The sequence below is a fragment of the Mobula hypostoma genome, chromosome 13 (assembly GCF_963921235.1).
Source record: "Mobula hypostoma chromosome 13, sMobHyp1.1, whole genome shotgun sequence".
NCBI lineage: Eukaryota > Metazoa > Chordata > Chondrichthyes > Myliobatiformes > Myliobatidae > Mobula > Mobula hypostoma.
This window is the reverse complement of record NC_086109.1, coordinates 27,184,856-27,197,955: the sequence shown is the minus strand read 5'-3', so window position 1 is coordinate 27,197,955 and position 13,100 is coordinate 27,184,856. Positions and strand designations below refer to the sequence as shown.

General features: G+C 40.5%; 1 protein-coding gene across 5 annotated transcripts in view; it reads left to right on the top strand.

Moving 5' to 3' along the window:
* LOC134355512 (copine-8-like) overlaps positions 1–13,100 on the top strand; it is a 674,862-nt gene that overhangs the window by 659,435 nt on the left and 2,327 nt on the right. For all 5 annotated transcript variants that reach the window (XR_010020101.1, XM_063065493.1, XM_063065495.1 and 2 more), the window contains 2 exons: positions 4,886–4,943; positions 10,696–10,769. Coding sequence is in view for 4 of the 5 variants with exons in the window: in XM_063065493.1 (XP_062921563.1) it covers positions 4,886–4,943; positions 10,696–10,769 (132 nt within the window). In the remaining variant the exon portion in view is untranslated. Of the gene's footprint in view, positions 1–4,885; positions 4,944–10,695; positions 10,770–13,100 lie in introns of those variants that run through there.

The window sequence follows — 13,100 nt, the reverse complement described above, 5'->3', positions numbered from 1 at the left end:
GGTGAAGGTTATTAAAGGTTCAAAAAACTAGATAATGATAGGGATCTAGAAGATTATAGGGCTAGCAGGAAGGAGCTGAAGGAAGAAATTAGGAGAGCCAGAAGGGGCCATGAGAAGGCCTTGGCAGACAGAATTAAGGAAAACCATATAACCATACAACCATATAACAATTACAGCACGGAAACAGGCCATCTCGGCCCTTCTAGTCCGTGCCGAACTCTTACCCTATCCTATTCCCACCGACCTGCACTCAGCCCATAGCCCTCCATACCTTTCCTGTCCATATATCTATCCAATTTAACTTTAAACGACAACATAGAACCTGCCTCAACCACTTCTGCTGGAAGCTCGTTCCACACAGCCACCACTCTCTGAGTAAAGCAGTTCCCCCTCATATTATCCCTAAACTTTTGACCTCTAATTCTCAACCCATTCCCTCTTGTTTGAATCTTCCCCACTTTCAATGGAAAAAGTCTAACTGCGTCAACTCTGTCAATCCCCCTCATAATTTTAAACACCTCTATTAAGTCTCCCCTCAACCTTCTACGCTCCAAAGAATAAAGACCTAGCTTGTTCAACCTTTCTCTGTAACTTAGGAGATGAAACCCAGGCAACATTTTAGTAAACCTCCTCTGTACTCTTTCAATTTTATTGATATCTTTCCTATAATTTGGTGACCAGAACTATACACAATACTCCCGGTTTGGCCTTACCAATGCCTTATACAAATTCAACATTACATCCCAACTCCTATACTCGATGCTCTGCTTAATAAAAGTCAGCAAACCAAAAGCTTTCTTCACCACCCTATCCACATGAGATTCCATCTTCAGGGAACTATGCACCATTATTCCTAGATCCCTCTGTTCTAAAGCATTCTTTAATGCCCTACCGTTTACCATGTATGTCCTATTTTGATTAGTTCTACCAAAATGTAGCACCTCACATTTTTCAGCATTAAACTCCATCTGCCATCTTTCCGCCCACTCTTCTAACGGTCCTAAATCTCTCTGCATGTTTTGAAAACCTACCTCATCATCCACAACACCACCTATCTTAGTATCATCTGCATACTTACTAATCCAATTTACCACCCCATCATCCAGATCATTAAAATATATTGCAAACCACATTGGACCCAGTACAGATCCTTGAGGCACACCGCTACATACCATCCTCCAATCTGACACACAGTTATCCACCACTACTCTCTGGTGTTTCCCACCTAACCACTGCTGAACCCATTTTACTACTTCCATATTAATGCCTAACGATTGAACCTTCTTAACTAACCTTCCGTGTGGAACTTTGTCAAAGGCATTACTGAAGTCCATATAGACAATAGCCACTGTTTTACCCTCGTCAACTTTCTTAGTAACCTCATCAAAAAATTCAATAAGATTTGTCAAACATGACCTTCCACGCACAAATCCATGCTGACTGTTCCTAATCAGACCCTGTCTATCCGGAAAATTATATATACCATCTCTAAGAATACTTTCCATCAATTTACCCACCATTGACGTCAAACTCACAGGCCGATAATTGCCAGGTTTACTCTTAGAACCCTTTTTAAACAATGGAGCCACATGAGCAATACGCCAGTCCTCCGGCACCATTCCCGTTTCTAATGACATTTGAAATATTTCTGTCAGAGCCCCTGTTATTTCTACACTAACTTCCCTCAAAGTCCTAGGGAATATCTTGTCCGGACCCGGAGACTTATCCACTTTTATATTCCTTAGAAGTGTCAGTACTTCCTCTTCTTTAATTGTCATACTTTCCATAACTACCCTACTTGTTTCCTTTACCTTACACAATTGAATATCCTTCTCCTTAGTGAATACCGAAGAAAAGAAATTGTTCAAAATCTCCCCCATCTCTTTTGGCTCCGCACATAGCCATCCACTCTGATTCTCCAAGGGACCAATTTTATCTCTCACTATCCTTTTGCCACTAACATAACCGTAGAAACCCTTTGGATTTATTTTCACCTTACTTGCCAAAGCAGCCTCGTATCCTCTTTTAGCTTTTCTAATTTCTTTCTTAAGGTTCTTTTTACATTCTTTATATTCCTCGAGTACCCCATTAACTCAAAACCCCAAGTCATTCTACAAATATGTGAAGAGCAAGAGGATAAGACGTGAGAGAATAAGACCCATCAAGTGTGACAGTGGAAAATTGTGTATGGAACCGGAGGAGATGGCAGAGGTACTTAATGAATACTTTGCTTCAGTATTCACTACGGAAAAGGATCTTGGCAATTGTAGGGATGACTTGCAGCAGACTGAAAAGCTTGAACATGTAGATATTAAGGAAGAGGATGTTCTGGAGGTTTTGGAAAGCATCAAGTTGGATAAGTCACTGAGACCGGATGGGATGTACCCCAGGCTACTGTGGGGAGCAAAGGAGGAGATTGCTGAGTCTCTGGTAATGATCTTTGCATCATCAATGAGGATGGGAGAGGTTCCAGAGGATTGGAGGGTTGTGGATGTTGTCCCATTGTTCAAGAAAGGGAGTAGGGATAACCCAGGAAATTATAGACCACTGAGTCTTACTTCAATGGTTGGTAAGTTGATGGAGAAGATCCTGACAGGCAGGATTTAAGAACATTTGGAAAGGCATAATATGATTAGGAATAGTCAGCATGGCTTTGTCAAAGGCAGGCCGTGCCTAACGAGCCTGATTGAATTTTTTGAGAATGTGACTAAACACATTGATGAGGGTAGAACAGTAGACATAGTGTATATGGATTTTAGCAAAGTTTTTGATAAGGTACCCCATGTAAAGCTTATTGAGAAAGTAAGGAGGCATGGGATCCAAGGGGACATTGCTTTGTGGATCCAGAACTGGCTTGCTCACGGAAGTCAGAGAGTGGTTGTAGATGGGTCATATTCTGCATGGAGGCTGGTGACCAGTGGTGTGCCTCAGGGATCTGTTCTGTGACCCCTACTCTTTGTGATTTTTATAAATGACCTAGATGAGGAAGTGGATGGATGGGTTAGTAAATATGCTGATGACACAAAGGTTGGGGGTGTTGTGGATGGTGCAGAGGGCAGTCAGAGGTTACAGCGGGACATTAATAGGATGCAAAACTGGGCTGAGAAGTGGCAGATGGAGTTCAACCCAGATAAGTGTGAGGTGGTTCATTTTGGTAGGTCAAATATGATGGCAGAATATAGTATTAATGGCAAGACTCTTGGCAGTGTGGAGGATCAGAGGGATCTTGTGGTCCGAGTCCATAGGACACTCAAAGCTGCTACGCAGGTTGAATCTGTGGTTAAGAAGGCATACGGAGCACTGGCCTTCATCAATCGTGGGATTGAGTTTAAGAGCCGAGAGGTAATGTTGCAGCTATATACGACCCTGGTCAGACCCCACTTGGAGTACTGTGCTCAATTCTGATCACCTCACTACAGGAAGGACATGGAAACCATAGAAAGGGTGCAGAGGAGATTTACAAGAATGTTGCCTGGATTGGGGAGCATGCCTTATGAGAATAGGTTGAGTGAACTCAGCCTTTTCTCCTTGGAGCAACAGAGGATGAGAGGTGACCTGATAGAGGTGTACAAGATAATGAGAGGCATTGATCGTGTGGATAGTCAGAAGTTTTTCCCCAGGGCTGAAATGGCTAGCATGAGAGGGCATAGTTTTAAGGTGCTTAGAAGTAGGTACAGAGGGGATGTCAGGGGTATGTTTGAGTGGTAAGTGCGAGGAATGGCCTGTCGGTGACAGTGGTGGAGGTGGAAATGATAAGGTCTTTTAAGAGACTCCTGGGTGGATACATGGAGCTTAGAAAAATAGAGGGCTATGGGTAAGCCTAGGTAGTTCTAAGGTAAGGACATGTTCGGCACAGTTTTGTGGGCCGCAGGACCTGTATTGTGCTGTAGGTTTTCTATGTTTCTATGAATATGTTACTAGCCTATTAACATAACCACTGCATCACTACCCTGTCCAATCATATGTTGTTACTCTCAAGTAAATTAGGAGGAAGGCTAGCTCTCAAAAATAAAACTAGGGTGCCTGTCTTCTGAATGTCTGACTCTGAAGTCTGAAACAATACAAAGAAATGACAGATTTATTATATGCAAACAACAGGAATTCTGCAGATGCTGTTGTTTTATTAGAGCATACATTAGCTTGCACTTAATTATTATAGCTTAATTTACAAAATCAATTAACATTATATATTTTGAACAGCTAAGACAGACTTTCAAAATTGGTTATAACTGCTCAGCCATACACATGGTCTATGAATAGGTAACAGAAAAAGTCTAATTTTTTCTTGGCAGTCAACAATTTAGTTTATACATACTGCTGTAATCAAAGCAGTTACCTCATATAATTTCAGCAACTGGACCTTCCCACTGAAGTTAAACTGACATTTTATGAACTTCTGCAGCGCTCTTTATGTATGCTGATTTGAAATAAAGGCAAGGTCTGTGATGACAGATGCACATGAAACAGCAGCATGTGAAGGACATCGGAAAGTACAATTTGTAGTTCGTGGGTCTAGAAATCTCATCACATAGTACATGAGTGTCAGTAGATATTCAAAAACTTGTACTATATGTAGTTAAATTGGGATGTGTCAATCATCTACTTATTCTGTTCTGGGTTGCAGTGTGGTTAATGTGTCCTAGGACTTTCATGGTACTTTTCACAATTTCAAAATCGAGTCTTTTCCAAAATTGCTATATATCTACCCACTGCAAATAACTGTCTTCTGCTACCACTATTTCAGCTACCACTTCCAAAGGTTCTACTAAAGGCGGTCGTTAAACAGGTTTACTTCATTAGGACACTATCACGTTAATTCTTCAAACCTAAATTGATTCCATTGGACAAGTCCTCAATCTGTTGTATTATTTTTCTCATTATATAGGCTGCTAAACTTCCTATGTCCATTATAATTGTTGGAGTTGGACAGGCAGAATTCGATGGTGAGTAGAATTCACATATTTTTATTAAGAAGTATCTACAAAGTTTAACTAAAGAGAAAGCTGAAGTGTGAATTTATACGGAATTTAATATCAAGCACCTTGCTCATTAACAATATGAATGAAATTTCTGGAGCCTTGGAAGAATATTGTTGTTAAACGCACATTAGCTGATTCTATTGAGCATTCATTTCCTTTTCTTAATTAAATGAAGTTATTTTTCTTAGCAATTGAAGTACACATGTGATATTTACTTCATAATGTGAAAACCTTGATAAAAATATTGAGTGCTGTACTTTTAATCTAATCTCAATAACATTTTGCAACAAAATGCATCTCAGTAATGTACCTTAACAGTTTGTCTAACTATTCCATTTAAGCAATTATCACAGATGGTAATTGTTTATAATAAATCTTCATGCTATTTAATGATTTCCATGGAACTGAACTACATAGATCAGTATGTTTCTTTTACTTTAAACCTCAAATTTCAAAAAGTGATTAATCTCAGTATTGTATATTAAAGTAGGAATCGTTAGGACAATTTCACCATTGACTGAGATCGCCATAATCTGCATCGTAAATTAATACACCATTAATTGAGATAGCATTACATTGCTTATATTATGTGGTACACACCTCACAATTCTATGACCTGAAAATCTATTTCCTTTCTTCTTTCTTGAATGCCTTGAAGTAATCGAAGTCCAATCAGTTGGGAAGCAGTTTTAACATTCATTCAATGTATATAGATCTGGATGATAAAAGATGGACATGGACCTAAGATTCCATTAGTTCTCACATCAAATCTCAAAGTAATGCATAAATCATGCCATTGAACTGCCAACCAGCTAATCAATTGTTCCTGTGTTTTTTTTTGTAAAGAGTTATACAATTTTGGATTAAAGAGAAATATAACGCAAAGCTGTTAGTGCAGTGGTAGGGAAGTAATTTCATTTGCCCACTGACATGTAATTCCACTTCAATCTCACAATGAAATGCAGGTGCTCACACTTAGGCTGGTAATATAAAAAGTAACAAGGTTTCGTATGATTTCTCAGCAAACAGTCAAAGACTCCAACCTTAAAGCGGAGCTGAAACTGTGCAGAGAATTCTGAAGGCTCAAGAATAAAGAGTAACTAAATCCATGCAGATGTCCATCAAAGTGTGATCCTGCACTAATTATGACCTTCATTCATTAGAGAGGTGTGTGTGTGGATGAAAGATAAAATCTATGCTGCAAACCAGCATTTTTAATTCCAATATGTTTTTCTCTTCCCTTTTTACATGGAACATGAAAGTTTTACTTTTTTAATTTATCTTCAGTAATAGGCAAAATTTTATTCTACAAATTATGATCACCCTAAGCTCACTTAATAAGATATTAAAGTTCTGTATTGACTTGTAAAAACACCTCATTCCTATATTCTCTGCAGTTTGTGTAAACCTAGTCTAGACATTAATCTTATTCCATGTAAAGTCAGCACAGTAGTCAACTCAATCACCTACCAGAAAACTCAAAACTAGTTATTATCAGGCTTATTTCACATTACAAATTAACTTGCCCTTTTACATCCCTCTTCCACTGACACCAAAATTCCCTCTGCTGCATCTAACACCCATATTATTCCATGCATCCCATGAACCAAGACCCATTGAAGGTCATGGTTAGATTAAGGCACTCATCAGCAAAATGGAGGAACATAAGACCATAAGATATAGGAGCAGGATTAAGTCTTTCGGTCCATCAAGTCTGCTCTGCCATTACATCATGAATGATTTATTATTCCTCTCAACCCCATTCTTCTGCCTTCTCCCCATAACCCTTGATGCCTATCAAGAACCTATCAGCCTCCGCATTAAATAGACTCAATGACTTGGCCTACACAGCTGTCTGTGGCAAAGAACGCCACAGATTCACCACTCTCTAACTAAAGAAATGTTTGCTCTTCTCTGTTCTAAATGGATGTCCCTCTAGTCTAAGGCTGCTCCCTCTGGTCCAAGACCCACCCACTAAAGGAAAACTCTATCCACAATCACTCCACCTATCTATATTTGATAGGTTTCAATGAGATCACCTCCTCATTCTTCTAAACTCCAGTGATTATAATCTCAGAACCATCAAGCACTCCTCATATGTTAACTCTTTCATTCCTGGGATCATTCTCGTGAATCTCCTCTGGACCCTCTGAATTGCCAGCACACCTTTCCTCGGACAAGAGGTCCAAACCTGCTCACAATATGACAAGTGCAGTCTGAACAATACCTTACAAAGCCTCAATATTACATCTTTGCTTTGGTATTCTCACTCTCTTGAAATGAATGCTAATATTGCATTAGCCTTCCTTACCACTGACACAACCGGCAAGTTAACCTTTAGGGAATCCTACACATGGACTCCCAAGTCCCTTTATATGTCTGATTTCTGATTTTTTCCCCCATTTAGAAAATAATCTATGTCTTTATTCTTTATACCGAAGTGCATAACCCTGCATTTCACCACATTATATTCCATCTGCTACTTCTTTGCCCATTCTCCAAATCTGTCTAAGTCCTTCTGCAGACATATTGCTTCCTCAACACTACTTGCCCCTACACCGACCTTTGTGTCTTCTGCAACCTTGGCCACAAAGTCATCAATTCTTTCATCCAAATGATTGAGATATAACATGAAAAGAAGCGGTACCAACACCAACCCCTGCAGAATACTACTAGTCACCAGCAGCCAACCAGAAAGGGAACCCTTTATTCCCACTCTTTGCCCCGTGCCAGGCAGCCATTCTTCTATACATGTTAGTATCTCTCCTGTAATACAGTGGGATCTTATCTTGTTAAGTAGCCTCATGTGCGGCACCTTGTCAAAGGCCTTCTGAAAATCCATAACATTCACTGACTCTACTTTGTCTGTCCTACCTGTTACTTCCTCAAAGAATTCCAACAGATTTGTCAGGCAAAATTTCCTCTTAAGGAAACCATGCTGGGTTTTGCCCATTTTAAGACCATAAGACCATAAGACAAAGGAGCAGAAGTCAGCCATTCGGTCCATCGAGTCTGCTCCGCCAGTTTATCATAAGCTGATCCATTCTCCCATTTAGTCCCACTCCCCTGCCTTCTCTCCATAACCTTTGATGCCCTGGCTACTCAGATACCCATCAATCTCCGCCTTAAATACACCCAATGACTTGGCCTCCACTGCTGCCCGTGGCAACAAATTCCATAGATTCGCCACCCTCTGACTCAAAAAATTTCTTCGCATTTCTGTTCTGAATGGGCGCCCTTCAATCCTTAAGTCATGCCCTCTCGTACTAGACTCCCCCAACATGGAAAACAACTTTGCCACATCCACTCTGTCCATGCCTTTCAACATTCGAAATGTTTCTATGAGGTCTCCCCTCATTCTTCAAAACTCCAAGGAATACAGTCCAAGAGTGGACAAATGTTCCTCATATGTTAACCCTCTCATTCCCAGAATCATTCTAGTGAATCTTCTCTGTACTGTCTCCAACACCAGCACATCCTTTCTTAAATAAGGAGACCAAAACTGCCCACAGTACTTCAAGTGAGGTCTCACCAGTGCCTTATAGAGCCTCAACATCACATCCCTGCTCCTATACTCTATTCCTCTAGAAATAAATGCCAACATTGCATTCGCCTTCTTCACCACCGACTCAACCTGGAGGTTAACCTTAAGGGTATCCTGTACGAGGACCACTGGTAACCAGCAGCCAACCAGAATAGGATTCCTTTATTTCCACTCTCTGTTTCCTGCCAATCAGCCAATGGTCTATCCACGTATGTAACTTTCCTGTAATTCCATGGGCTCTTATCTTGTTAAGTAGCCTCATGTGTGGCACCTTGTCAAAGGCCTTTTGAAAATCCAAATATACAACATCCACTGCATCTCCCTTGTCTAGCCTACTTGTAATTTCCTCAAGGAATTGTAATAGGTTTGTCAGGCAGGACTTTCCTTTAAGGAATCCATGCTGAGTTCTGCCTATCTTGTCATATGCCTCCAGGTACTCTGTAACCTCATCCTTGACAATCGACTCCAACAACTTCCCAACCACCGATGTCAAGCTAACAGGTCTATAATTTCCTTTTTGCTTCCTTGCCCCCTTCTTAAATAGCGGAGTGACATTTTACCATGTGCCTCCAAGTACCCTGAAGCCTCATCCTTAATATTGGACTCTAACATCTTCCCAACCACGGAGGTCAGGCTAAATGTTCTTTCTTCTGCCTCCCTCCCTTCTTAAAGAGTGGAGTGACATTTGCAATTTTCCAGTCCTCCAGAATCATTCCAGAATCTTGTGATTCCTGAAAGATCATTGCTAATGCTTCACAATCTCTTCACCTACTTCTTTCAGAACCCTTGGGGGTAGCTCATCTGGTCCAGTTGATTTATCTACCTTCAGACTCCTCAGCTTTCCAAGCACCTTCTCCTTAGTAACAGCAACGACACTCACTTCTGCCCATTGACACTCTGGTATTTCAGGCACTCTCTACCTTCCCACTAATTTTTGCTATATTATTTGCCCATTCTTTTGCTTTTATGCTGTCTTTGACCTCCTTTGTCAGCCATGGTTGCCTCAGCCTCCCTTTAGAATACCTCTTCATCTTTGTGATGTATCTTTCCTCCACCTTACAAATTGCTCCGCTGTGACTTCCCTCAGTGAACCATTCCCACACCACAACCACCACCCCCCACGCCTCCGCCTAGCAGTATACTTATTATTGAGGGTAATGGCCACAGGGGTACTCTGCACTGGCAGCCTATTCCCTTTCCCTCTCCTGACAGTCACCCGGTATCTTCATCCTTCACCTTAGGAGTGACTATGTACCTCTCTGTAGCTTCCATCTATCACCTCCTCATTTTCCCGTACGAGCCAAAGGTCATCCAGCTGCTGCTCCATTTCCTTAACATGGTGTCTGAGGAGCTGTAGCTCGGTGCACTTCACACAGGGGTAGGTATCAGGGAGACGAGCAGTCTCCCAAAGTTCCCACATCTCACATACAGAACTTATCTCTAACTCTGGACCCATTCTCACCACACTAGCTATATACTAACAGAAAAGAAAACTTACTAGGAACTTAGCACCTCCACCTGTGCTTGCCTCAGCCTGTTGAGCCAAAGCCTGACCAGTCTAACGCTGTCCACTCCCACAATGGTCGTTCTGCTTACACCGTGCTTCTTTTTGTTGTCCCCTGCTGAGTGCCTAATAGTCCGTTATGGTTGCAACCCACCAAAAAGCCCCGAAAGGCCCCAGGCTCTGTTTATACCTCATGGTGCCTCACCAGCAATTACCCTCTTGTACAGATTGCAGCCCGCATGTTCTTATTGTCGTTACACTGTGGCCCCAGGACAATCCTCTAACACAACAGGTTACACAGGTCATCTCAAGATAAAGACATTTTTGGTAAATTGGAAATATCAGGAGATCAAGCCAAATATGCTGGATATTTAGCAGAATAACCATGTTTTAAACCGATGAGTGCAATTGGTTGGTAATCTGACCATTGATTGATCCATGAGACGTTTCATGTCCATAGCACAAAGTGATTTCAACAAACCTAATTTCAGTTAAATCAACCTCCACAACATTTTCTACTCACTTACTAACAGGTAAAATTAAGTATGCTGCCAAAACAGCCAGTGCACCTGAACAACACGATATTGTGAGCCAAAAGAGAATTATGCAACAGCAGATAGTTTCTGCAACTTACATTTGCTGCAAAATTTGTTATTCATTGTTTGTAGCTATGGTGGAATTGGATGGAGATGATATCAGAATATCTTCACGGGGGAAACTCGCAGAGAGAGATATTGTACAGGTATGTGTTTGGATGAAGAATCAGCATGGTGTATGTGACTTATGCAAACTCGTTGTAGCTTGCAAGATTTTTATGATGCTTGTCAGGGCGGCTGCTTCCCCTGGTTGAGCAGTATGGAACCAGGTGTATAGTGTCAGCATAAATGGGGGCCAGTTTGAAATTGCATTGATGCAATTGCATTGGTGTGGTTTTAGAAGCCCATATGCTGTGGAGGTATACTCATTAATTCAGAAGGGAAACTGATAACTTTCTGAACATTAAAAAAGTAAAGTGATATGTGCATACAGCTGGGAAATAAAACTGAGTTAGAAGATAAGTCATAGTCTTAATGAATGGCAGGACATGTTGGAAATGCCAAACGGCCTACTCTCACTCTAAATTCTTAAATAACATAAGCCACACACACAAAATGCTGGAGCAACTCACCAGGTCAGACAGCATCCACAGAAGTAAATAAACTATCGACATTTTAGGCTGACACCCTTCTTCAAGTCCAAAAGCAGGGTCTCGGCCCGAAATGTCGACTGTTTATTCATTTCCATGGGTCCTGAAGTAGGCTCTCAGCTCAAAACTTTGACTGTTTATTCATTTCTATGGATGCTGCCTGACCTGCTAAGTTCCACCAGCATGTTAGGTGTGTTGCTCTGGATTTCCAGTATCTGTAAAATTTGTAATGTTCTTAAGTAACGTGTTCTTCAAAATTCAAATTTTGAAAAATACTTAAGATCAGCAGAGTTAGATGTATATTAAAAAAGATAGTTTAAAAATCCATCTGGTATCATAGCCTTTGCATGCCATGTTGAGGCTGAAATTTGCTGAAGACTTTTTTGGTATGTTCTAGAATATTCCAGTACCCTGTAAGCTCAAAATTTTTATTCCCTGTAAGAGCTGACAACAGTCTATCAGAGGGCAAGACGCACAACAAGAACAGCAGGTTATCCCCTTCACTATTAGATTTAAAAATTGAGAAACGGCAAAAAAGAGGGCCGAGTATGAGAGCAAATTTAAAATTTGATCAGGCACAGGAAGAAGGTTAATGAGAGAAAAAGTAATGGACTTAAGTAAAGAAAAACAATGAAAAGATAAAGAAAGAAAATCTTATAATTCCAAAATTACAATTTAAAAAATCTATATTAAATTCAAGAAATGAGTCATCAGAATTTTAATTATTCATTTTCGGCACTAAGCTTGATTGGCAGTCATTAACAATTATTGCATTATTAAAGGTTACTTGCAAGGCTGGGGGAAATTACTGAGAACGTGCAACAACTTCATAAAACTCTCAGGCAGGCTAAAAGTGAGTGCTGTTCTCAGAAGCAGCGATTGACAGAAATTATAATTACCCAGCAGTTTGTGGTGATTGGCAGTTCTTGGGACTTCTCCTCGCACCACAAGTTACTGGCTTGTTTGCACAGATTCTGGTCAGATGCATCTGAATTTCTGGTTTTATAAAGCACTGTAGCGCTTTTCCTTATATTGAAGTGGATAAAATACACAAGACCTGAAACAAGATTTAAATGGCATTTAAACAGAATACAAATATTTCAAAGGAAAGAACCACAGTTGAAAGCATAGCAGAGATTTACAGCACAGATGGAGGCCCTTTATCCTATTACGTAGAATAAAGCAATCAGAAAAATATCCTTTGCAACTTGGCTAAGCCATGGTGAAATATCAGGCAGGACAGAATAGGATCTGTGAAGGAATTTAAATGTGGAATGGCATGCATAAAGTGTCTTTAATATTATAGGACTTGGGAAGAAGATAAGAGTGCATATACTTTCATGTTATTGGATGGGGTATGCCTTTGCTTATACTGTCTTGGATCAACCCTGGGAATTAGTATGGTTAAATAATTGCTCAGTTACAGAACAGTTTCCCAGTATGGTAATGTGCAATGTGGCCCATGCTATAATCATTTTAAAAAATGGTTTCGAATCTGAGAGTGTTACAATTTCCCCTCGCTGTAAGCTCTGTAACTTTAATGTCATCTCATGTGTACCTAGTGTATTATTTAGTAATATGTAGCCCAAGTAATGCTTGCCTCTTTCAACTTCACTGCCTTGGCAGAACAGATGGCCTACCAACTGAGGAACCATCCGCTGTTCTTCCCAATAAAGTCAATATGAGCAAATAAAACTCAGATGGACTTTGCAATGGGTGTGCGTGGGGTGGAAGGGGGAGTGGTGGTGATAGGCCACCTGACAAACTTAATAAAAAAACACCCCGAGGATAAACTTGAAATAATGCAATGGGAAAATAGTGATCTAATCCAAGAAATCTATTGGATGATCCAGAGAAAAAAAATCTAGATGTATTCTGGTGCTTTGG